Genomic DNA, 26,330 nt, shown 5'->3' with positions numbered 1-26,330 from the left:
ATCCCTGCACTTTGGGAGGCCAAGGCGGGTGGATCACTTGAGCTTACGAGTTCGAGACCATCCTGGGCAACATAATGGAACCCTGCCTCTACAGAAAATACAAAAATTAGCCTGGCCTGGCAGCACATGCCTATAGTCCCAGCTACTCAGGAGGCTTAGGTGGGAGGATCACCTGAGCCTGGGAAGGCTGAAGCTGCACTGACCTGTGACTGTGCCACTGCACTCCAGCCTAGGCAACAGAATGAGACCCTATCTTCAAAAAAAACCATATAGTATGATCTTAGCTTTGTAAATATTATTCACTGAAACTGAATTAAATGTGATTATCCCATGGAAGATACCAAGAAAAAAATGTGGTTATTTTTGGGTTTCAATTATGAATGGTTATTATTTTCTTCTTTAAAATTTTTTATAGTTGAAAAATGTTCTACCATTGACATATATTACTTTTGTGTTCAGGAAAAATGTCCGACCTAAGAAAATTCTGAAAAAATATCTTAAGCTTGAATCATTGGTTAGTGGGTGCTAAAATTTACTCTAGTAAAGGGGAATGGCTCTTATTTACCTTAATTTGTGACAGTTGTCAACTGCTTCCATCTAGGTCTTATTACATCTAAGCCTCTGGCTATAAGTTTGTTGTTGTTTTTTTAGAGAGACAAGGTCTTGCTCTGTGGCCCAGGCTGGAGTGCAGTGGTGCAATCACAGCTCACTGTAACCTTGAATTCCTAGGCTTAAGTGATCTTTCCGCCTCAGCCTCCAGAGTAGCTAGCACTACAGGTGAACATCACCATACCCAACTATTTTTTATTTTTTACAGAGACAAGGTCTTGCTATGTTGCCCAGGGTGGTCTCAAACTCCTGGGCTGAAGCGATCCTCCTGGCTCGGCCATCCAGTGTTGGGATTATAGGTGTGAGCCACAGTGCCCGGCCTGGCTACAAGATTTTTAAAGTAAGAATACACCAAATTTAGATGGGGGAAAAGCATGGACTCTCACAATAAAGCTCTTCTTGGCAAAAGAATGGATTACTGTTACACACTTTATTGAAGCTGCCAAAAACAAATGAAGTTTCAATTCGAACAGAACTTGATTTCCAATATGTGAATTGCATTGAGTCATTCAGATCCCTCAGGAAGCTTAAGAGCCAAGTATTCACATTTCACCCAGCCAACTTACTATGAATAGTGACTTATGTCAGGCAAGTAATGAAGAAAATGGATTAACAACCTCATATTTAAGATGGGTAGGCAAATTTTGAGTCTTATAAACAAAGCTTGTACTCTGGTTCTTCTCTAATAAGTCACCTCCTCATTCTACACTATGACCAGGAGGCTAGTGGCACCTAAGGTCAACAAGAGGAATTCTTACACAAGAACCTCTGCTTTAGAAAACTGGCTCCCTTGGCAATCTGTCAAAGTTTAACATAACTATCGAAACTGTAAATTCATATAAGATTACTGCCAGATTGGTAGATTTGGGGAAATACGGGATATATCTTTCCTATTCAGGAGTAGATTCATAACGTGGTTAGTAGAAAAAAACTGCAAATTAAATGAGATACCTTTGAATTGGGAGAGTTAATTCGAATAACTGCCACATCCCCTTTGACTCCATAGTTAATATGAGTTCTGGCTAAAAAGAAAAGAAAGATTTATTTGTAAACATATTTATTGCAACATCAAAAAGCAATGTAAGCATACATATTAAAAAGAAATTAAACTTACTCAGCAAAGCAGAAGACCCTGTAAAATTGCGGCATATATAACCTGTAAGAAAAGACATTTCAAAATTAATTTGCAAAACAATTTCTGTAGTACCTTTTATATATAACAAAGCTGTAATTTACAATAATAACAACAACAAAAACCCCAAATCTGTACAATGTATTCTAGGCCATATGACTACTGCCATACTTTTTCCATTTCAATTCAATAGGTCAGATGATTATTTGGATACTAAAAGAGGAAGACTGGCCCCCACAAAGGGATCGACATCCCCAGAACCTGTGAATATGTTAGGTTATGCAGCAAAGGGGGATTAAGGTTGCTAATCAGTTGGCCTTAATAAAGTTTATCATGGATTATCCAGGTGGGCCCACTGTAATCACAAAAGGGAAGAGGGAAGCAAAGAGAACCAAAGAGATAGCAACGTAAGAGGCACATGGGAACTACTGACTGGAGAACCCAGTGATGGGGGAGTGGAATAGGGGAGGACCATCAGTAGGTAGCCAAGGCTCTTGCTGCCTCCATATTTTCTCTTTATCCCCAAGTTCCTTACAGAAAGGGAAGAGAAGGCACAAAAAATAGCAGCTTTATACTGGTTGGAAAGGCAAGGTGACATATTAAAAAAAAAAAAAAAAAAAGAAAACTGTGGTTAGCACCAGAAGCAGAATGGGGTGATTTCAGGTTCTGCCTGCATTTCTTCTTTAAGCAATCGAAGCCAGCCCACTTAGTGCAAAGGCAAAGGACTTGTGTTCAACCATCAGGTTTATTTACTAGCTGTGTGACTGTGAACAAGTCTCTTACAAGTGAACTTCAGTGTTTTAAGATGGGAGAAGCCAGCCATCTCCTCAATCCCCAGTGCCCCTACTTGACTAATAGTATGTTTCCTGCTTTGCTTTTCCATCATTTGAAATCTGTGTCATCTGTATTTACCACTCTTCCTTCTTTATATATGCATCATGACTCCAATCTTTTCCACAAAACCTCATCTTCGGATTCTGTCTACAGTGATCTTTCCTTTCCTTGCCTGCATTTTTATTTTATTATTTACTGTTTTGTCCTCTAACTGCTGCATCTGTGGCAGGTGTTTCGCCAACCACGTTGTAATTTCTTCCAACATAATCTGTTATTCATTCAACAAAAAATATATATTGTGACCTCCATGTGCCATTCACGGTTCTAGGCACTTGGAGTACAGCAAGGCACTCAGGGTGAACAAAAAAGACAAAAATCCCTGTCTTGGTGGAGCTTACATTCCAGGTCAGCAGGGGATATGATATCCGGGAAGAATCAGTTCCTACTCAGTGAAGATAAATGAAAAGTGAAAATAGGCCTGGCGTAGAAAGTTTTCCTGCAAAGTAGAAATTCCAGTAGGAAGGGAGGCAGGGGATAGGTAATTCTAGCAAAACAGGGTAAAGTGGATTAGAGTGGGAATGAACTGATTGGGAATGCAAGCTGGGAGGGAAAAACTGAGAAACACAAATATGTTAGAAAATAAGCACCTAAGCAAAAAAAGGAAATAGAGTGAGCATGGGTTGCAATGTTTCAAAAACATTTTTTTTTCTTTGAGACAAGGTCTCCCTATGTTGCCCAGGCTGGTCTTGAACTCCTGGACTCAAGTAATCTTCTGGAGTAGCTGGGATTACAGGCATGTGCCACTGTGCCCCACTGGGTTGCTGTTTTAAAGATCAAATATTTGAGACGACAGGTTAGTGTCATTAGCCAACAGTTTAAACCATTTTAACTCCTATCCACTACCTACCTATGCTGCCCACACACTCATACACAAAACCTCTCCAGGATCAAGACAAAAAAAAAACAAATAGAAAACCAGTACATACACAAACATACTTCGAAAATAATTCCAAACCAGAGTCAACTAAATCAAGTCACACTACAAGGTAGCTTTGCTTTTGGAGTCTAGCCTTACTCACTACCTAACTGCAGAGCTTACCCTATGGCAGCTGAGTGAACTTTAGCCTACATCTACTGTGCCAGCAAAGTAGAGAGAAACCTTTGCCCCACTTTTTAATCATCTTTGTAATGTAACCCAAGAATACCTACAAAACCTCATAAGACTACAGTCAGCGAAGAGAGCTGGATTATGGTAACACAAATTTCAAATTTGAAAACATTACTTTGGTTGTAATAACAGCTTTTCTCAAGATTCAATGCTGGGAGAAGGGATGACATTAAGGAAGTGAGAATCAAATTTAAAAATACACGATCTATGGCCGGGCGCAGTGGCTCACACCTGTAATCCCAGCACTTTGGGAGGCTGAGGTGGGTGGATCACCTGAGGTCGGGAGTTAGGGACCAGCCTGGCCAACATGTCGAAACCCCATCTCTACTAAAAATACAAAAAAAAAAAAAAAAAAAAAAAGTTAGCTGGGTGTGGTGGCAGGCACCTGTAATCCCAGCTTCTCTGGAGGCTGAGACAGGAGAATCACTTGAACCCAGGAGGCGGAGGTTGCAGTGAGCCGAGAGAGTGCCATTGCACTCCAGGCTGGGTGACACAGTGAGACTCCGTCTCAAAAAAAAAAAAATACCATCTATTAAGGTATTTGCCTCTAAATTCATCTCCTGTGAAATTATTTTACTACTTACCTAATTAGGAATTTAGATTTAGGATAGGAGTGGGAATTAGACAATATATTTTGGTCAAGAAGTGATTTTCATTTGATATTCACATTCAGACTTATAGCACTTGTAGAGAACGAATGCTTTAAAATTTCAAGAATTACAAGTCTCCTTCAAGATAATTTTTTTTTTTGAGATATGGTCTCATTCTGTCATCCAGGTGTGATCTTGGCTCACTGCAACCTCCACCTCCTGGGTTCAAGCAATTCTCCCACCTCAGCTTCCCAAGTAGCTGGGATTACAGACGTGTACCACCACACCTGGCCAATTTTGGTATTTTTTGGTAGAGTTGGGGTTTCACCATGTGGGCCAGGCTAGACCTCAAGAGATCTGCCCGCCTTGGCCTCCCAATATACTGGGATTATAGGCATGAGCCACCGTGCCTGGCCCCTTTCAAGAGAATTTTATCATCCACCAGCAAAGGTCATAATCTCATTAAATGTTTGGCAAAGCCTTGCACGGACTTTTACTGTGAAGGATCTATCGAGTCTAAATAGTAATATAAGGGTGCAGGTCAGTCTAAATTCACTTTCCAGACTTTTTTCAAAATTTATAAATTGCTATTAAGGGACCAGTAACTACAACGAATGATACTTTCTTACTGGTGAAAACACAATGCAAAATATATATTTTGTGTCTATATATTTCTATACAGAAAACAGAAAAATTAGGTTGGTAGCTTTTTATTACACATATAAGATGTAAAAATTACTTTTAAAAACTCTCAGATATATACAATCGTATTTCTTCCAGGCTGGAGTTAATAATATTTACTGAGTGCTTACTCCATGAAAAACTGCTTGACATCTAAAATAATCTCCTTTCCATCACACAAGGTGGTATTATTCCCCATTTTACAAACGAGAAAACAAACACAGAAATTAATTGCCCAAGGTCACCAGAGGGTAAAAGGCAGAGCCAGGTCCAAACCCAGAAGTCAGACTCCAAACAATGTTTTTTTTTTTTTTGAGACGGAGTCTCGCTCTGTCGCCCACCAGGCTGCAGTGCTGTGGCGCGATCTCGGCTCACTGCAAGCTCCGCCTCCCAGGCTCACGCCATTCTCCTGCCTCAGCCTCCCGAGTAGCTGGGACTACAGGCGCCCGCCACCTTGCCCGGCTAATTTTTTGTATTTTTAGTAGACACGGGGTTTCACCGTGTTAGCCAGGATGGTCTCGATCTCCTGACCTCGTGATCCGCCCGCCTGGGCCTCTCAAAGTGCTGGGATTACAGGCGTGAGCCACCGCACCCGGCCCAAACAATGTTTTTAATTGCTCTGTCATGCTACTTCTCATGCAAAGGAAATCCATTGTCTCAATCATTCATTTTGCAGATGAGGAAAATAAAGCCCATTTAGTTTAAGGCATTTGTCCAAAGTAACACACCTAGTTAGTGACTAAAACCACGTGCCCTGGCTACCACTTCGGAGTGACATCAGCTGCCGATTCATAAGAAATACCTTCAAACCAATGCAGGGGTAAGATAAAAATTACACATGTGACTTTTCACAAGTGTTGTGAAAATAGGGGAAAAAACCACCAAACCTGTAAGGAAACATAACCGAAGGCTAAACCATAGGTAAGCATATGAGTAGTAAGACAATGGGTGATTCGTTTTTTTTCATCCCTTTCCTCAATCCTTACAGCATTTCAATGTTCTATAATGTGCTTATGTTATTATAATTGGCAAATACATGCATGCTACAGTTTTGTGGAGACTAAAAACAGCGGTTGAAAAAAGGGAGCAGAAAAATATTGAATCATTCAAATAATCCCCTTACAGTAAGGGATTTCAGCTACTTGTCTAAAAAAAGCATACTACTTCAGCGGTTCCGGAGGAGGAAAGAGAGGTAATTCATATTACGAATTAAGTTAAAAGTTAAAATTTCTAAGTAACTTATTAAGCACAACATGCAATAAAACGTTGTTCACATTTGACTTTACAGATTTGGAATGGAAGGAAAATGCAATGTTTCCTACAACCACCCACTTTAACCCTTTCACTGTCAGTTTGAAAAGGAAAAAACACTAGCTACTACAGGCTGACTGGGAATCATCAGATTAGAAATCGTTCTCAGAACGATCTAACATTTTATTCCTTAAGGTAGAGCTATTAGTGTATTTTTAAAAGTGTGCCTTCCAGTAAGTTGCAGAACCTCCCGTTGAAATTCAAAATACTATACGTTCACACTGGCATTACTGAAACTGCAAGAGTTGAGCTCCCTACTTGAATGGGGTAGTAAGCACAAAAATGGTTTTGCGGGAACCGAGCAGGGAGGAGCAGTGATCTGCAAGGCTGATTAATCCCATCCAAGACAGCTCTTGTTGCGGGGCAAGGTGCTGTTTTGAAGACAGCTCTTGTTGCGGAGCAAGGTGCTGTGGAGCCACAAAGATGCGACAGAATGGATCCCGATTCTCCTGGAATTCCAGATCAAGAAAATATGAGGGGCCTGAGCCCAGAAGTGCGACGCAAGAGACCCGCGGAAAGGTGACAGAACGAGTGGCACCAGACTCAGAAAGTTTGGGAGTTAGGAAGCCTGAAATCGCCGCAGGAGTCGTGACAGGGGAAGTGACAGTCCCTTCACAAGATCACGGGAAACGGGGTCCCAGGGCAGTATCCCCACAGAGGGCTGGGTCTCCGGGCTGGGGTAGGCGGCAGCGAAAGGGAGACGCGGCTCCGGGGCCACCCCAGTCCCCGCAGGAATTCTGCCCGGAGGTCTGGGATGCCCTTGGCCAGGCCTCACCTCGGGAGCGGAGGATCCTGAAAGCAGAGAAGCGGCTGAGGATGCCAATCGCCCGGCAGGCCACCATGTTGAGCTGAAGAGGACAGCAGTGGAGAGCGCTTCTAACGGGTGCGGCCGAGCGGAGGACTTTTCCTCCCGTAGTCTGGCAGCCAGGCGCCTGGCGCACTGCCTGACTAAAACGCAGACGCCGAGTGGCCGTCGGCCCCTTAGCCCTGCGCCTCGCTCCTGGCTAACAGGGCCGAAAGGTCGTTTTCTCCGGGGGAGAACGGGGACCCGGAGAGGAGGGGGCGGAGTGCCTGGTTTTCCAGTCAGGCGGCCGGAGGGCAGCCCTGAAGAAAGGCCCTGACCGTCCGCGGGGTGAGGGGCCCTTTCTGGCAGGACCCGCCCCTTGGTCCCGCAGAGCCTTGGCACTTGGGCCTGAACCTTTCTCCGAGTGGGAGTCCGCGCGCACATCAGCCAAGGTGAGACGGCGAGCCCTCAGTTCTCCGCCCGGGCTTTCCCAAAGGCGAGATCCCACTTCCTTCCCCGCAAGTGTCGCCGGTGCCCCCGGCTCCCTCCCCTCCTTGGGAGAGTCGGAGTTGAGGGAGCGGAAGGAAACTCCTCCTCGGACAAGGTCGGCAGTGCTAGCTGCAGTTAGGACAGTGACTTGGACTAGCGTTCCAGCTGAAGCTCGGGACAGTGGTGTCACCTGCGCCCTAATTTATCATCGCAAGTTAACGAAGTCTGGGTGTGTGTGTGGGCGTGTGTGGGCGTCGGCCTTAATGTAACCCTGGTCTGTGTAGGAGTGTGTGTTGTTTTCGCCTGCTTCCCCTGTACCCAGGTTGGCGTCTATAGAGATTGTGGACGGCGCCATGGGTTTGCCCGATTTCTGCTGTAAAGAATAAGACTAGGTCAGGTGACCTTTCGGGGCTTGAGTGTGGGAGGAACGGAGACAATCCTCTATCCCGCTCGGTTATCCAGGTAATCCTGTGCTCTCGGGGGTTTTCCGATCTGAATGATTATCTATCTGGTCGTTCACACCTCAACTCACTTAAGCGGTGAAGAAACTGCCTACGAATCAGAGAGTGATTTTACCCATGGCCACATGTAGTAGAAATAAGACTGGAGCCTAAGTCTACTAACTCATAGTGAAGAGTTCTTCATTGCATGGTAGCTGTTTTTGTGCTGGAAAGATGGGCTGGAGTCCTGGAATAAAGTGATTGGTTTCAAAAGGAAGTCATATTGAGAGCCTGCTGTGCTCTGGTCACCTTCATACCTTTTTGTTTAGTCCTCATATTCCCCAAATTATTATCATTTGCATTTTCTAGATGAAGTTGGGGAAGCTTAGAATATATACACTTTCTAGTCTATGACAGAGCTAGCATTCAGACATAAGTCTGAGTCTCACTACTCGCCAGACTGACAGCTCTGCAAGACAGGAAACAAGGGGCATCGAAGTTAAGACTGAAATGAGGAGTATAGAAACAGAGTAGAGAGGTTTCTGTTTAAAGCTGAAGTTACATAGTGAGTGCTCATCACTGTGAGCACTTTAAGCAGAAACTGGATGACCTGACCACTTCTGAATAAATCGCAAAAAGGATTCTTGATAATCTTACAAGGTTTTTACAGTTCGGAGCCTGCCTCCTGCCCATGTAATGGTTTCTTCGACACCTAACTGCATGTAACACTTATTATTTAGGTAAGAAGTGGTAAATTTTTTTGTTGTTGTTAAAAGTCCAGACAGTAAATAGTTCAGGATTTGCAGGATCACTTTGGTTTCTGTTATATATTGTTTCTTTTGTTTTGTTTTGTTTACAACTTTTTTTTTTTAGACAGTTTCGCTCTTGTTGCCCAGGCTGGAGTGCAATGGCGCGATCTTGGCTCACTGCAGCCTCCTCCCGGGTTCAATTGATCTCCTGCCTCAGCCTCCCGAGTAGCTGGGATTACAAGCGCACACCACCACGCCGGACTAATTTTTTGTATTTTTAGTAGAGACGGGGTTTCACCATGTTAGCCAGCCTGGTCCCGAACTCCTGACCTTAGGTGATCCGCCCACCTCGGCCTCCCAAAGTGCTGGGATTACAAGTGTGAGCCACCATTCCTGGCCTTACAACTCTTTAAAAATGTGAAAAACTATTTTTAGCTAGAGGCCCATGTGTTGTAGTTTGCCAATCCCTGATTTAGATCACTCATTTGGCTCCATTTTTTTTGCTTCCTGTGCTTTCTCTACAAAACTAAGCTCCATCAGGGCAGAAATGTTATAATGTTTCTTTGATCCCTAAGCACTTTAGTCCAGTGGTTTATATAGAGGGAAACAGTACATCTGTATCACCACCCCTATTGGTAATAGCAAACACAGGTATACCCCTAACTGTGTATCAAGCACTGGTTTAAGTGGTTCGTGCATGTGTGTGTGTGTGCGTGCGTGGGTGTGTGTGCGCGCGCGCGTCCTATATGGTTAAGTAATTGGCTTAAAGTCATACAGCTAGGGTGAGTCAGAATTTGGACGTAGTCTGGCTTTAGTCAGTTCTCTTAACCATTACGTTGTATTTTAAAGTTGTAATAATGAGCTGTTAGAGCCACCCCATCTTGCTTGTGCTTTCATTACTTGCTTAGACCCTTCTTTCTTTCCCTTGCTCCCAGTTGCCTGCAGCTTCGTGTATCTTTCCATAGTTCTACATCTTACTCAGGCTTACCCGACCCGACCCGATCCTACCCTACCCTACCCTGGAGTTTCCATGCTTTGAATATTCTTGTCAAAATTTCTGTTTTCTGAAGCTTAGCAAATGACAGAAAGGTCAACTCTGCTATAGGGTAATTTGCTTAGTCCCTCTTACTTTTGAAATCTCTATTTTTTATTAATTATTGAAGGAATACATATTCCATGTAATTTTTTATTCAGAAACTACAGAAAAGTCTAAAGAAAATCTGTAATTCCACCACCCAGAGATAACTACTTTTAACATTTTGATGTGTATTTTTCTGGACTTTTAAAAATGCATTTGTATATTTGTATATATTTATATAAGATATTGATGTACAGTGGCCCTTGGTATCTGTGAGTTCCACATCCTCAGATTCAACCAATGTCTGAGTGAAAATGTAGTTAGGCCTACAATGCTTTCATTTGTCCTGAACATGTACAGATTTTTTTTCTCATCATTATTCTCTAAACAATACAGCAGAACAACTGTTTACATAGATTTACATCTATTTACATAGATTTACGTTGCATTCGGTATTATAAGTAGTCTAGAGATGATTTACAGTATGCATGAGGATGTGTGTAGGTTCTTTGCAAATAAATACTATACCATTTTATGTAAAGGACTTGAGCATCCTTGAGGTTTGGTATCTGAGGGGGGTTCTGGAACCAATCCCCCATGGATACTGAGGAACAACAGTATATATAGATTTTAAATAAAGCTAGAATTATGCATAAGTAAAATACTTATCTTAAAAAAAAGAGAACAGAAGAATATTAAATAAAAGCCTTTATCCCTTCCATATCTAGACTCATAGCTTCATGGACTTTCTTTTCTCTTTCCCTTTCTGTCACAAAATGGGGGTTGTAGTAGGGTTTACTTACCCATTTCCCTATTTTCCAGTTATTCTAATCTATTATTCTAATTTCTAATACACATTGTTCTGTAGCTTGCTTTTTCATTTAATATATATTATGGACATTTTTCCATGTCAGTATATATACATGTACATCATTTTGTTTCATTTTCTTTTGCAAACTGCCAAACAGTATTCCATGCTGTGTTTATACTATAACTTACTTAACTGTTTCCTACTGATGTGTATTTAGATTAGTTCCAGTTTTCCACAAATATAAACAGTGCTATAGTGAACACCTTGAGTATTTCTTTTTTTTTTTTTTTTTTTTTTTGAGACGGAGTCTCGTTCTATCTCCCAAGCTGGAGTTCAGTGGCGTGAGCCACCACCCCTGGCCCACCTGGAGTATTTCTTTAGGCTAGAGACCTATATATGCTATACACACATTTTGAATATTTCTATAGGTTAGGCATTATTGAACTCAAAAATTCACTATAACTACAAAATTGTCATCCCAAAAGGCCTTAGCATTTTACATGTCTTCTAGTGTATGGAAGTGCCTATTTAGTTGGATGCATTCTTACTAGAATTATATATTAACCATATTTTAAATGTTTGCCAATCTGAAAACCACAAAATGATACCTTGCTTTAATTTAAAAACAAAAAACATGGACGGGCGCAGTGCCTCATGCCTGTAATCCCAGCACTTTGGGAGGCGGAGGCGGGCAGATCACCTGAGGTCAGGAGTTCGAGACCAGCCTGGCCAACATGGTGAAACCCTGTCTCTGCTAAAAATACAAAAATTAGCCAGGCGTGGTGGCACGTGCCTGGAGTCTCAGCTACTCGGGAGGCTGAGGCAGGAGAATCTCTTGAACCCAGGAGGTGGAGGTTGCAGTGAGCCGAGATCGCGCCATCGCACACCAGCCTGGGGGACAAGAGTGAGACTTCGTCTCAAAAAAAAAAAAAACACAACATTTTGTTAATGAGGTTGAACATTATACATTTTGTTTATTTGGCATTTTAATTTCTTCTGTGAATTGCTTGTGTTCTCATTCTTGCTTTTGGTCATGTATCAGGAAGGAGTCTTTCAGTTGCAAATAACAGAAAATTCAAATCCAATTGGCTTCTTAAAGGGAATTTATTCGTCCAGGCATGGTGGCTCACATCTGTAATCCTAGCACTTTGGGAGGCTGAGGAGAGCAGATTGCCTGAGCTCAGGAGTTCGAGACCAACCTGACCAACACGGTGAAACCCTGTCTCTACTAAAATAAAAAAAAATTAGCCTGGTGTGGTGGGGTGCGCTTGTAGTCCCAGCTACTTGGGAGGCTGAGGCGGGAGAATTGCTTGAATCCAGGAGGCAGAGGTTGCAGTGAGCTGAGATCGCGCCGCTGCACTCCAGCCTGGGTGACAGAGCGAGACTCCGTCTCAAAAAAAATAAATAAATAAAGGAGATTTATTGGCTCACAGAACTGAAAAGCACAATGGGAGGGTGGGTTTCAGATGGGACTTGGCCAGGACTCTTCTTTTTCCAGGATTCTCAGCTCCATACTCTTCTGCTTGTCTGGTGTTAGCTCTATCTTAGCCTAGCTTTGTTAATGTTTGCAAATTGCTATAGCCATGTCAGGCCTCAGAAGGAAAGATTTGTGTTCCAGAATTATAGACAGAAGACTTGAGTGTTTAACTGATGAAACCATCCACATACCAATACCAGTGGTCAAGGCAATACCGTTCATGGTTGTTTGAGGCCTTGGTACCTGAATCAATGATCTTGGCAGAGAGAATGAGATTATTCTGATTGGTTTAAACCCTGGAGTTGGGCTGGATTCAGTCCCATGTAAGCCACATACAGCAGCTACATAATTGGGTGGAATGGATATTAGAGTACAAACTACAGATTCCATGATAGATTGTTTCTGTTTTTCTTTTTCTTTCTTTTTTTTTTTTTTTTGGAGACGGAGTCTCGCTCTGTTGCCCAGGCTGGAGTGCAATAGTATGATCTTGGCTCACTGCAACCTCCACCTCCCGGGTTCAAACAATTGTCCTGCCTCAGTTCCTAAGCAGCTGGCTTACAGGCATGCGCCACCAGGCCTGGCTAATCTTGTATTTTTATTAGAGACGGGCTTTCTCTATGTTGGTCAGGCTAGTCTCAAACTCCCAACCTCAGGTGATCCACCCGCCTGGGCATCCCAAAGTGCTGGGATTATAGGCATGAGCCACTGCGCTTGGCCCTGTTTTTCTTATGATTTATACAAGTTCTTTATGGATTATGGGTATCCTTTTCTGTTTTACATGTTACAAATATTTTCTCTGAATCTATTTGCCTTTTAACTTGATTTTAGTATATTTTACTATGTGTATATTTTGAATGTTTATATGATCAGATCTATTAGTTATTATTTTCTGTTGTACTTCTGGGTTTCGTGCCATATGTTAAAATCCCTTCTCCATCTAAGTGATAAAAATATTCTCTGAGGCTGGATATGGTGGCTCATGCCTGTAATCCCAGCATGTTGGGAGGCCGAGGCAGGGGGATTACTTGAGGCTAGGAGTTTGAGACTAGCCTGTCTCTAAAGTTTTTTTTTTTGTTTGTTTGTTTTCAATTAGCCAGGCATGGTGGCATGTGCCTGTAGTCTTAGCTACTCAGGAGGCTGCAGGAGGACCCCTTGAGCCCAGGAGTTCCAGATTACAGTGACCTATGATCATACCACTGCACTGCAGCTTGGGCAACAGAGCAAGACCCTGTCTCTAAAAAATATATACGCGTGCGTGTATGTATATATTATATTCTCTGATGTTTTCCTCTAGTACTTTTATAGTTAGAATATATATTTTTAAAATATATACATTTAAATATTTAATCTGTCTGGCATTTATTTGTGTTTTTGCTGTGAGCTACGGACCTAAAATTTTTTCCAAATGTTTAGCCATTTTCCCAGTGAATTCATGGAATAATTTCTCTCAGCTAATTCAAGTGTTGTATTTATTATACACTAAATTCTTACATATATGGATCTGCTTCTGAACTGCTACATCCTGTTCTGTTGACGAATGTCGTTTATTCCTGTGCTAGAGCTGCTCTGTTTTAATTATTGGTTCTGTATAGAAAGTGTTTTGTTTGTTTTTCTTTTGAGACAGGATCTTACTCTGTCACCCAGGCTTGAGTACAGTGGCGTGATCATGGCTCACTGCAGCCTCGAACTCCTGGCTCGGGTGCTCCTCCCACCTTAGCCTCTTGAGTAGCTGCGACTACAGGCACATGCCACCATGCCCAGCTAGTTTTTTGTATTTTTTGTAGAGATAGAGTCTCACTATGTTGCCCAGGCTAGTCTCGAACTCCTGGGCTCAAGCAATCCTCCTACCTCGGCCTCCCAAAGTGCTGTGATTACAGGTATGAGCCGCTGTGCCTAGCCTAGAAAGTTTTGTTATCTATTGGAACAAGGTTCCCCCTTTTGTTTTTCAACATTTTCTTGACTATTTTCATAAATTTTATTTCAAGATGAACTTTACGTAAGGGAACTTGTATCCCAGACCCTTGTGGCATTGTAAGTAGCCTCTGAATGGTGCCTCTCTCATGGACCTCTTTGTGTTTCTCTGGCCAGAGTCCTTTGAACTAGGCTGGTGATCCTAAAGCTTGGGCTTCTCCATCTCTTTCCAGTCCACATGTTTGGAACATGTGTTTTGTTTTTTTCTTTTCGGAAACTATAGGACATCCTTCTTTTAGTCTCTAAAGACCCAAGAGAAGTTAAACCTTAAAGTTTTTGTATTATCTATTTCTGTGTAGCCAATTACCGCCAAATTTAGCAGTTTAAAACAATACATGCTTACCATCTCATAGTTTCTGAAGGTCAGGAATCAAGGGCACCTTAGCTGGGTTGCTCTGATTTAGAGTTTCCCATGAGGTGGTTGTCAGAATGTTGGCAGGGCTGGAGTCAGCTGAAAGCTTGCCTGTGCTAGAGGCTCCGCTTCCAAGCTCACTCACATGGCTGTTGGCAAGAGGCGTCAGTTCCTCACCACAGGAGCCTCTTCATCAGGCTGCTCAGGATATGCCACCTGGCTTCTCTCATAGTGAGTGAGCTGAGAGACCACGACAGATGCTGCAGTATCTCTTATAGCCTATCTCAGAAGTGGCATACCATTACTTGTAACATACTCTTTGGTTTATACATTCTGTGATATGGAGAGGGAGGCAGCTAGACAAGGATGTGAATACCAAGAGGTAGAGATTATTTGGGGGCAACTTGGAGGCTGGCTGGGAAAGTCTTTGTTGGTAAATCTTGTGGGTTTTTTTGGTTTTGATTTTTTTTTTTTTTTTTTAGTTAAAACATGCTTCAAAATTAAGAAATTATAAAAGGTGTGTGATGACAAGTCTTCCACCCCGACCCCTAGTTACCCAGTTCCCTTTCTTCCAGCCAACAATTATTTTTAATGTCTTTATTATACTTCCAGGGGGATTTTATACTGATACAAGGAAATGTACATAATATTTTTCCTCTTTTAACATGAATGATAGTATGCTGTACAGCTATTTTGCATCTGGCTTTCTTCACTTAATAATATAGCTTAAAAATGGTTCCGAATTGGTGCATAATCATTTCCTTACCTTCTACAGCTGCATAGTATTTCACAGGGGTGTTGTAGCATGGTTTACTTACTGATTTTCCTATTTTTTGGTTATTCTAATTTTTGACTATTACAGTAACAATATGGATCATGTCCCGTGTGTGAGTAATATCCATGAAGTCAGTTCATGGAAGTAGAATTGCTGGTTCAAACATTAGGTGCAGTTATAGTTTTCATGGATAATTACCAAATTGCCCTCCCCATGGATTGCACCAGTTTTCTTGGCAGCAGTATGTGAGAATATCTATTTGCACATACTCTTACCTACACAGAGTATATATCAAACCTTTGAATCTTTGCTACTTTGACAGACAATTATATCTGTGTGGTTTTAATTTGAATTCTTCTTATGAGTGAAATTGGACTTCTTTTCATATATTTAAGAGCCATTTGTATTTCCTTTTCTGTGGTCTGTTCATATTCTGTGCCTATTTGTCTGCTAGTATTTTCCTTAGTGATCTGTAGGAACTCACTGTTAGAAATTTAGTCTTTTTTGGGGGGTAGGGGGAAGTACTTAATATATTTTACATATTTTTTAATATATAGGGTTATTATATGTTTTACTTTTTATTGTTTTGAAACAATACAGTATCAAACTTTGAAAAAAGTTGCAAGTGCAGTACTACAAACTTTTTTTAGTGGCAGTTGAGAGTAAGTTGCTGACATTATGCTTCACCATCCCTATTTAGTGTGTATTCCCTTCAGATACAAACATTCCACAAAGCATTCTACGTAATCATAGTACAGCCTTCAGAATCATGAAACTAATACTAATGGTTTTATTATCATGCCTAGCAGTCTCTCTGCTTCTTTGACCCTAAAGGAGAGGAGCACACACTCTGGAGGTAGACTCCCTGGGTTCAAATTCCAGCTCTGGGCCTGGTGTGGTAGCTCACGCCTGTAATCCCAGCACTTTGGGAGGCCAAGGCGATGGATCACCTGAGGTCAGGAGTTTGAGACCAGCTTGGCCAACATGGCAAAACCCCATCTCTACTAAAAATACAAAAAATTAGCCGGGCGTGGTGGCACGTGCCTGTAGTCTTAGCTACTCGGGAGGCTGAGGCAGGAGAATCGATTGAACCTGGGAGGCGAAGATTGCAGTGAACCAAGATTGCCTCACTGTACTCCAGCCTGGGCAACCAGAGCAAAACTCTATCTCAAATAAATAAATAAATAAATAAATAAATAAATAAAAATTCCAGCTCTGCCACTCACTAGTTGTAGGTCTTTTGGCAAGTCACTCAATCCTACTATGCCTCAATTTCCTTATCTCTTACAAAGGATGTAATAATCATGCCTCCTTTGTAGGTCATTGTGAAGATTAGATGGTTAGTGCTTAGAATAGTGGTTGGTACAATGTGAAAGCCATATCGATGTTCCTATCATAATAATGTTATTGGATGAAGAATAGTTGGTAAGATTAAGTTTTAATGTTTTCTAGTAGCCATGGATGAGGTTATCAGAGTTCATACACTACAATGTAAACTACAAATTGTTCAGCTAATCCAGGATATACTTTTGTTCTTCTCTTTTTAGATTCCAGAATGACTACTATCTTGACTTACCCCTTTAAAAATCTTCCCACTACATCAAAATGGGCCCTCAGATTTTGTAAGTTTATTATTTTTTTTATTTTTAGAGATTGGATTTGGATTTATAAACATCTTGCACAGATACTGAATGGTATTGCTTTTTGTAAACAGTTTATTTTGTCTTCCAGCCATAAGACCTCTGAGCTGTTCCTCCCAGCTACGAGCTGCCCCAGGTACAGTAACTTGTAAAATAAACATTTCTGATTTAAATGTTAGATTCCAGATTCTGTAGTTTGTGAACTCTGAATAAAAACCAAAACTAATTTGCTAATTCTCCCCTTTTTATGAGCAACATGAACATCTCTGTTGCCTTCAGATTAAAAAATTATAGGGCCAATCAGTAATGATACTACATTATTTAGGATTAGGCTTGAGGATGTTGATGGGAGGCTGTTTTCTGGGATTTGAACCTGCTGGAGTCATGGAGGTTCCATAAACCTCTCTGGTCAGTTTGTTTATCCTCTTGCTGTCCGTCCTGGAGATGAATGGCATACAAATGCTCTTGAGACCTGCTATGGAACCAAAAGTTAACTTTTTAAATTTGCAATTTGTGAAATGCTTCTCTATTGATGAATATCTTCTTCTCCTATGTGCAAGAGGGCCCATTCCTGAAATAGAAGTGATTAGGAACTAGTTAATAACAGAAAGTTGTTTAGTTAATATGAAATGAAAGAGTAAGGAAATGTGTTGATTTTATATGGTCATTTACACCCTTAGTAAACGCAATGAATTAGGCTTCTTTATTGCAGATTTTTGTAGAATCTGCTGTAGGTTTGTATCTTCACTAGCTAGTGCTAAAAACACCCTGACAAATTCTTAACATTTTTCTCCTTGCCTAGATTCTGTATTGACCCATGCCTTTGATTTTGGTTTTATTATGGTATTTCTACTTGTATAATAACTTAATAGAAAAAATACCTTCTAGGCTGGGTGTGGGGCTCATGCCTGTAATCCCAGCACTTTGGGAGGCTGAGGCAGGTGGATGATCTGAGGTCAGGAGTTTGAGACCAGCTTGGTCAACATGGCGAAACCCCATCTCTACTAAAAATACAAAAATTAGCTGGGCATGGTAGCATACACCTGTAGTCCCAGCTACTTGGGAGGCTGAGACACGAGAATCTTTGAATCCAGGAGGCAGAGCTTGCAGTGAGCCAAGATCACACCACTGCACTCCAGCCTGGGTGACAGAGCGAGACTCCGGCTCCAAAAAAAAAAAGAAAGAAACAATCCTGGGATTTGGCTCCCAGGATTCAGAAGACCTGTACTCTCTTCCAGCTATACCTCTTTCTGGTCAGTGTGGCCTTGAACTGGTCACTTTACTTCCCTGTGCTTGGTTTCTTCATCTAAGAAAGAAATATATAATAAGTCTAGTCTTGTCAGCCTCATATAGTTATGAGATATCTCAAAGTACTTTAAAAACTATAAATTCACTATAAGTGCAATATGGTAATTTTCTATTATTGCCTAATCCCAACTAGAGAAGTTTCATGTTGTCATATAACAAATATATTTCCTGCGGCCTTTACATTCTAACTAGAATATAGGTTTGTAGTAGCCCCATAAATAATTCCTGTCTGTCTTGTTTTGCCTTTTGCCTAATTCTAATGTTGACCCAGGTCTTTGCTTTGCAAAGTCACACAAATAGACCTGATCCTTGCCAAGTGGGAGAAGGTCATTCTGAATACCAGCAGAGGAAACCATGTATCTGGCTGGTGTTTAAACTATTCCTTATACTGCTCTGTAACTGTTTCTGATGTTTATGTCTCCCCAACTGTATTGTAAAGCCCTGTGAGTCTTTAACTTTTTGGTATCCCCAGTGTGTAACATGGTGTTCTGCAAATATAACACAGTGTCCCACAAATAACTTGCATTAACGCTGATGATGATAGTGGTCCCAGAAGGCACGTGATAAAACAATGGGAAGTGGCCAGCTGATTTGAGGGAGGAAGCAGTCATGTGCCTGTGCTGAGCAGGTTTTAGGTTGCAGTAATTTTTTTTTGTTTTAACTGGCATTCTGGTTTGAAGATTACAGTAATTTTATAACTAATTCCTCTTGAAGCTCGTGTGAATATCTCTTCTTGACAGAGCTGTTAAGATGAAGGAATTAAAATAGAGGGGTACAGAATTTATGGATGTTTTTAGTCATCTGATGGACTGGAAATGTGTCTGATGGAAATTTTGACTGATTTGATGGTATGTCTATGTATAGATGTCTATCTCTGTGTGTGTGTGTATATATATACACACGTGTATAATAGTTGTATAATATATGACACTTTTATTATCTTTTTGATTTTAATTGTTTTTAAAGAGTATAGAATGTATATCAGTCAGCCATTGAATTGTAGGTTTTGGAGTTGGTCAGAGCCTTTGAGGTCATCTAGTTCAGCTCTAATATTTGCAAATAAGAAAATCGTGGCAGAGTAGGCCTACAACCCAGATATTTTAGCTCCCAATTCAGATTCTTATAATTCATTACTGCTGTGTGCCCAGAGCACTGTAGAATATATAAAATGGAGCTGTATTGTCTTGCCCTTGAGCAAATTTTGATGTGCTTAGGAGCAGTGTGCACATGAGGCAGAATGAGAGTCCTTAGGTGACTATTGAGTACATAATTGGCCATTATTAGAAAGGGGTCATATGGTAGTTGCCTGCTATGGCCTCAATCAATCCTCTCGTAAATGTGCTAGTGGCTCTGTTTTCTCTAATGCTTTTTCTTATTACTTTATAAGTGTTGAAAGTAATGGGTTCATGTACCCGATTGCCTTGTTGATCTTGCATCACTGGGAAGGCTAAGAGCTCCCCTTCTTTTTTTTTTGAGATGGAGTCTTGCGCTGTCGCCCAGGCTAGAGTGCAGTGGCACGATCTCGGCTCACTGCAAGCTCTGTCTCCTGGGTTCACGCCATTCTCCTGCCTCAGCCTCTCGAGTAGCTGGGACTACAGGTGCCCACCACCACACTTGGCTAATTTTTTGTACTTTTAGTAGAGATGGGGTGTCAGCATGTTAGCCAGGATGGTCTCGATCTCCTGACCTCATGATCTGCCCACCTCGGCCTCCCAAAGTGTTGGGATTACAGGCATGAGCCACCACGCCCAGCCAAGAGCTCCCCTTCTAATGCTGCTTGCCTAAGACAGGGTCCCATAACTGTAGTATATCCATTGTCTTCTTCCCAGTTTATTGGGGGAGGGGGCTCAGGAAAAACCTCTGTCTCCTCTGTGGCACCTTTACCCAGTAATGGCGGGGCTAAGGAAGGGGGAGGTGGTAAGGTAGGCGATGGTTCCTCTTCCCTTCTCTTTTTAGGCTCTTCTGTGTAGAGCAGGGCCAAAGCAGCCCTAACTAAGGCCCACAACGTTAGATGTTACTGGGACCTGTTGCCCTTGTGCATGATGTCATTTAAGATTTCTTCCCACTTGTGGCTGGGCGTGGTGGCTCACGCCTGTAATCCCAGCACTTTGGGAGGCCGAGGCAGGCGGATCACGAGGTCAAGAGATGGAGACCATCCTGGCAAACACGGTGAAACCCTATCTCTACTAAAAATACAAAAAATTAGCCAGGAGTCGTGGTGGGTGCCTGTAGTCCCAGCTACTCAGGAGGTTGAGGCAGGAGAATGCTGTGAACCCTGAAGGTGGAGCTTGCAGTGAGCCGAGGTCGTGCCACTGTACTCTAGCCTGGGGACAGAGTGAGACTCTGTCTCAAAAAAAAAAAAAAAAAAAAAAAGATTTCTTCCGACTTGTTCCCAGAGCTCTAGGTCTAGTGTGCCTTCTTCTGGGAACCATGGGTTATGGAAAACAACAGTTGGCATTAGGTCCCTTAATTGAGCCTCTGAAACGGAGGCTCTGCTAGCTTCAAGCAGCTGTTTCAATACTTTTAGATACTGTTACTGTTGAGCTGATAACTCATGTCCCATTGTTACGGGTGGGCCTTTGTTCTGAGAGCTCCCAAGATGGGGCAGGCTGCTCCCAAGATGGCGGCAAGCCTTTTTTTCTCTGACCTGAGGCTCTTGGCCTCATGGATTCCAAGGAATGGAACCTCGAGCCATGTGGTGAGTGTTATAGCTCTATTAGAAGCCATGGGTCATAGAAGAGAATCGTGGAACCCAGCGACTAGTGTTCAGCTCGATTAGGACAAACCTGGGCACTTAGCCGCACAGAAACAATGGCGAGCCTCTAGCCCAAACGGGAATGGCACTGGGTGCCTCGCTGGATCAGAAACGCAACGGACACCCTGCCCAGATCTGGAGGGGTGGAAGTCAACAGTGGGTCTGCGACGGTGGCGAACAGCGGGTCTGCGACGGTGGCGTACAGCAGTTGTGGACGGTGAGCGAAAGCTCAGCTCTAGCCGGAACAAACACGGACCAGAAGAGTGTGCAGTTGCAAGATTTAATAGAGTGAAAACACAGCTCCTCTACAAGGGAAGGGGATCCAAAGGGGGTTGCCCCTCCCTGCTCAAATGCCTGGGGTTTATATCCCAATCATTGCCCCTCCCCCTGTGCTCTCAGATGATAGATGATTTGACTATTTCTTTACTTCCTGCTTTTAACCTAATTGGTATTTTAGTGAGCCTTCTTTACTACCTGATTGGTCAGGTGTGAGCTGAGTTACAAGCCCCGTGTTTAAAGGTGGGTGCAGTCTCCTTCCCCAGCTAGGCTTAGGAATTCTTAGTCAGCCTAGGAAGTCCAGCTAGTCCTGTCTCTCACCGTGATGAAACCCTAGCTTGAACATCATGTCCTATGATGAAACCCTGCTTGAAAATCCCCTCGAACTTGGAAATCCTGAGCAGGCACCAATTACTTACTTCACTTTCATTTTCAAGGGTTCTGTTGTGATCCATTGCAGCATGCCTCACACGGGGCACCACCTGCCAGGTCTGTCCTGCAGACCCTGGCCAACTGACAGATGAAATGAGTACTCAGACACAGGTATGCAGTGTAAGAGCAGCTAGGGGTCTGCCTGGCTCTAGTGGCCAAAGTGCAGCAGCCCCGAGAAGCTGACGCTCCTTGCTCTTATTCAGTGTAGGCACAATGATGAAAGCCTGAAGCAAACACAATCTGTGGGTAATTAACATTTATTTCTTCCCTTCTAGGAATGTCTTGCATGGATGATCAAAGATCAGCTCCTGGTCAACATAAATAAGCTAGTTTAAGATACATTCCCCTACACTCCCTTGTACCTACTCCTTGCCCTCTGCCTCAGGGTTATAGAATAGCTGCCTTCAGCTGTTCTCCCCCAGGGCTCTGCAGAACCTTCTGACCTTGTAGAAGCCCTGCACCTTTCCCTATAGTTTCTCCCACCACTCCAACTGATCTCCTACATATAATAATGAATATTTTTTAAATGTGCCTTGTAGAGTTAATTACTTTATGATATGCTAAATTGTTTGGAATGGCCAGTGTGCCCTAGAGGTTGCCCAGAGGTTTAGAGGCAGGAACCATCAGTAACTGTAGTTATCAGGGAAGGCTTTACTAGGAGGTAGAATGTGAAAGAGGCCCAAGAGACAGGTAAGAATTAGATGGGCAAAAAAGGGGCCAGGCAGATGGGAGGTCCATAAGTAAAGGCAAGGAGGCTGACCTGAGCAAAGCTGTAAAGGACTGGGGGCTGGCTCATCTTGTTCTATTTTGAGAAGTAGTGGAAAATACTTAAGGTGGAACCGAATAAAACAGGCTATTTGTTAGAAGAGTTAAGAATTTGAATTTTATCTGAAAGTGTATAAAAGGAATATATGGTCAGTTTTTTTTTTGTTTTGTTTTGTTTTCGAGACAGAGTCTTGCTCTGTCACCCAGGCTGGAGTGCAGTGGCACGATATCAGCTTATGGCAACCTCCACCTCCTGGGTTCAAGCCATTCTCCTGCCTCAGCCTCCCCAGTAGCTGGGACTATAGGAGTGTACCACTGTGCCCAGCTAATTTTTATATTTTTAGTAGAGACGGGGTTTCACCATGTTGGCCAGGCTGGTCTTGAACTCCCGACCTCAAATGATCTGCCCGCCTCAGCCTCCCAAAGTGGTGAGATTACAGGTGTGAGCCACCACGCCTGGCTTGGTTAGTTTTTAAAATGTGCAGTGACATGATGGTGTGCCATTCGACCTGTCACCTGCAAGGTCAGTCATGAATAGTCTGCAAATCTTCAAATTTAGTGGCCTGTTTTCTGTCTACTGAAATAAGGATTCTCCTTGAGGACCGATGCATTTGACCATCTTGTTCTCCTTGACACTCTCCTGCCTTTGATCTTGTGTACCGTTCTCTCTTGATTCTCCTACTACCTCTCAAGTTACTGTTTGTCTCGCATCTTCCCTCAGCCTTCTCATTGTAGGGACATCACAAAGCTAAGGGTTTTTTGGTGTAGTAAAGGACCCTCAAGTTAAGGATGAGAAGGTTTGTGTGTACTACAGCTGGAAAGGCATTAGGAACCAAGCAAGCAGCTCTAGGGGCCAGCTACTTTGTCTCACACACCACATGGTATGTCCCTTTCCTGGTCTTTCTGCTTCTATCATTCTTCATTCTGGCTGGCTTATTTGCGCACTTATGGTTTACAAACTCTGGCTTACGAATGACGTTCAATTTACCATCAACCTGGTTCTTCCTCATGGCATCTTTTCAGCTTCAACTAATTGGCATTTCTTTCCATGCTTCTTTGCCTAGAGAGAGAATCTGACCAGCACAGCTGATCACTTGTAGGTAGATGACACTGGTTTCTGGTTGGCTCCTATACGGATGGATCATTGGTGAGTCCAGTAGCCACTCTGAATCTAATCAGCTTTTATATTGACTTAGGGATGTGCCTATGGCTTCCCCTTTGGCAGGGACTGTAAGCAGGGCAACTCCCTTTACAGGGGCCTGTGGGATGTCCAAAACAACAACAACACAACAAACACCCCCCCACATCCAAACAAACAAAAAAGTATCTTTTATTGTTAAAGAGGAAATAGGAAATTTAAAAATAAAAGAAATAGAGGGGGCTGTGGGAGAACAGGCATTGCAGGATACATCTCTGCTTTCCTTCTGTATTCTAAGCTTCAATATTTCATGACTTTCTAATCTACACTCATTTCTCTTCAGAGGTTTTGCTTTGCATCTTCTAGCTAACTGTGGAATTAACATATCCACCTGGTTGTTTCTCTGTCACCTCAAAGCTAGCAAGTTTAAAAATGAGACCGGAGGCCGGGCGCAGTGGCTCATGCCTGTAATCCCAGCACTTTGGGAGGCTGAGGTGGGCGGATCACCTGAGGTTGGGAGTTCGAGACCAGCCTGACTAACATGGAGACACCTCATCTCTACTAAAAATACAAAATTAGCCAGGTGTGGTGGTGCGTGCCTGTAATCCCAGCTTCTCGGGGGGCTGAGGCAGGAGAATCGCTTGAACCCGGGAGGCGGAGGTTGCGGTGAGCCGAGATCGTGCCATTGCACTCTAGCCTGGGCAACAAGAGCCAAACTCTGTCTCAAAAAAAAAAAAAAATGGGACCGGGCGCAGTGGCTTACGCCTGTAATCCCAACACTTTGGGAAGCCAAGGCAGGCAGATCACTTGAGGTCAGGAGTTCAAGACCAGTCTGGCAAACAAGGTGAAAGCCCATCTTTACTAAAAATATGAAAACTAGCCAGGCGTGGTGGCGTGTGCCTGTAATCCCAACTGCTTGGGAGGCTGAGGCAGGAGAATCGCTTGAATCTGGGAAGTGGAGGTTGCAGTTAGCCGAGATCATGCCACAGCACTCCAGCCTTGGTGACACAGCAAGGCATCGTCTCAAAAAAAAAAAAAAAAAAAAAAAAAAAATTAAGTCCCCTTTTTTTTCCAAAACCAGTTCTCACTTTGTTTCGGGTACCTAGGTATTCTTAGTCTTTAAGATTCCTTTATAATCCTGTTTTCCTCTTTCCTTTCTTTCTATATCTGATTGGTTGCCAACATACCTTGTTTTCTTTTATAAACTTCCTCTTTACTCAGGTTGATACTGCCTTTATCCTGGCGTTTTGTGCCACATACTTGGGTTTGCCACAGTTTCTTCGCTTACCTCCTTGTTGCCTTTATCTCCTTCACCAGCAGCACATCTCCATGAATGCTGCCAGCGTCATCTTTATGCCCTATTTTATCATGACTATTAACTCTCACTAATATTTCTTTAAAGTTGGTTGTAGATGTTTACTATAAAGATTTCTCTGTGACATTAACAGGTGTGGTAAGGTCGTTGTTGACATTGTATTCCCAATAATTTAGAATTTTTTTCTATCTCTGATAATGAAGGAATAATGATAGAGTAGGTAAATTCCAACATTAACAAAAACAAGAAAATAATGAACTAGATTTTGATATATTAACGTGGAATATTCTTCCAGCTATATTGTTAAGCCAATAAAGTATACATAATGTACAAGTATATGCATGTAAATGCACTAAAAAATGATTTGAAAGTATATACACCAAATAAACAGACTTTACCTCTCAGAAGAAAATGGTGTGGTAGGCGAAGGCATAAAGAGGGAACTTTAGTTTTTACTCTCCATAGTTTAGTATTATTTACTTTTTTAAAAAAACCATAGGCACATATTTATATTTTATTCTTTAAGAAACCTAAAGGAAGTTTGCTTTTTTGAGATTAAAAAGTATTTAGGCATGTAGATTTTTGCAGAATAGCAAGTCACCAACCAAGGGCCCCTTATTTCCACATAGAAAGGTAAGAACATCAAGCTATGTGAAGAGTGAACAGTATCAATCATTGCAACTTCTAATATTAAGGGTAGATTTGCGTGTAAATTTGGTTACTTCTAATGAAATAGGTTGTCAAACACTTAGTAAAAATGAACTATTTCATTAATGGCATAAATTCCCTCATCATTGGATATAAGCTTTGTTTATCTTAAATATTATTTAGAAACTTACAAATGCTAGTCAATTTCTTAGCCTTTTAAAAAAAAAGTGGTTTAGTAAATGGCAAATGCATGTTGGCATTAATGATGTAATAATTCTTAGAATGACTATCTTAAAAAATGTAAAAGTAGGCCGGGCACGGTGGCTCACATCTGTAATCCCAGCAGTTTGGGAGGCTGAGGCGGGCAGATCACCTGAGGTCAGGAGTTTGAGACCAGCCTGGCCAACATGGTGAAACCCTATCTCTACAAAAATACAAAAATTAGCCGGGCACGATGGCAGGTGCCTGTAATCCCAGCTACTCTGGAGGTTGAGGCAGCAGAATTGCTTGAATCCGGGAGGCAGAGGTTGCAGTGAGCCGAGATCGCGCCATTGCACTCCAGCCTGGGTGACAGAGCGAGACTCCATCTTAAAAAAAAAAAAAAAAAAAAAAGTAAAAGTCATCAGACTTTATATATTTTAATTAGTAGTTTTTTTTTTTTTTTTAACTTAAAGCTGTCCAGACCAAAACGAAGAAGACGTTAGCCAAACCCAATATAAGGAATGTTGTGGTGGTGGATGGTGTTCGCACTCCGTTTTTGCTGTCTGGCACTTCGTAAGTATGACATGATCATATTATTTTT

The 26,330-nt window shown here is 42.2% G+C and overlaps 3 protein-coding genes across 14 annotated transcripts in view; 1 reads left to right on the top strand and 2 right to left on the bottom strand.

Moving 5' to 3' along the window:
* Window positions 1-7,473, bottom strand: part of HADHA (hydroxyacyl-CoA dehydrogenase trifunctional multienzyme complex subunit alpha) — a 55,820-nt gene extending 48,347 nt beyond the window's left edge. The window contains exons 1-3 of the mRNA XM_055252970.2: window positions 7,101-7,473; window positions 1,724-1,765; window positions 1,561-1,631 (exon numbers count right to left, since the gene is read on the bottom strand). Of these exons, the coding sequence (XP_055108945.1) occupies window positions 1,561-1,631; window positions 1,724-1,765; window positions 7,101-7,167 (180 nt within the window). The 5' untranslated portion in view covers window positions 7,168-7,473. The remainder of the gene's footprint in view (window positions 1-1,560; window positions 1,632-1,723; window positions 1,766-7,100) is intronic.
* ASXL2 (ASXL transcriptional regulator 2) overlaps window positions 1-26,330 on the bottom strand; it is a 555,729-nt gene that overhangs the window by 511,458 nt on the left and 17,941 nt on the right. The window lies entirely within an intron of this gene.
* HADHB (hydroxyacyl-CoA dehydrogenase trifunctional multienzyme complex subunit beta) overlaps window positions 7,386-26,330 on the top strand; it is a 44,771-nt gene continuing 25,826 nt past the window's right edge. The window contains exons 1-5 of one of the 12 annotated variants that reach the window (XM_063623935.1): window positions 7,386-7,561; window positions 13,247-13,410; window positions 16,799-16,873; window positions 16,983-17,027; window positions 26,203-26,302. In XM_063623935.1, the coding sequence (XP_063480005.1) occupies window positions 16,807-16,873; window positions 16,983-17,027; window positions 26,203-26,302 (212 nt within the window). In that variant the 5' untranslated portion in view covers window positions 7,386-7,561; window positions 13,247-13,410; window positions 16,799-16,806. Of the gene's footprint in view, window positions 8,061-13,246; window positions 13,411-16,798; window positions 16,874-16,965; window positions 17,028-23,496; window positions 23,575-26,202; window positions 26,303-26,330 lie in introns of those variants that run through there. The other 11 variants (XM_063623938.1, XM_063623936.1, XM_063623940.1 and 8 more) reach the window with 11 other exon arrangements.

The sequence above is a fragment of the Symphalangus syndactylus genome, chromosome 18, assembly GCF_028878055.3.
Source record: "Symphalangus syndactylus isolate Jambi chromosome 18, NHGRI_mSymSyn1-v2.1_pri, whole genome shotgun sequence".
Lineage (NCBI taxonomy): Eukaryota > Metazoa > Chordata > Mammalia > Primates > Hylobatidae > Symphalangus > Symphalangus syndactylus.
This window is presented reverse-complemented; position numbering and strand designations above follow the sequence as displayed.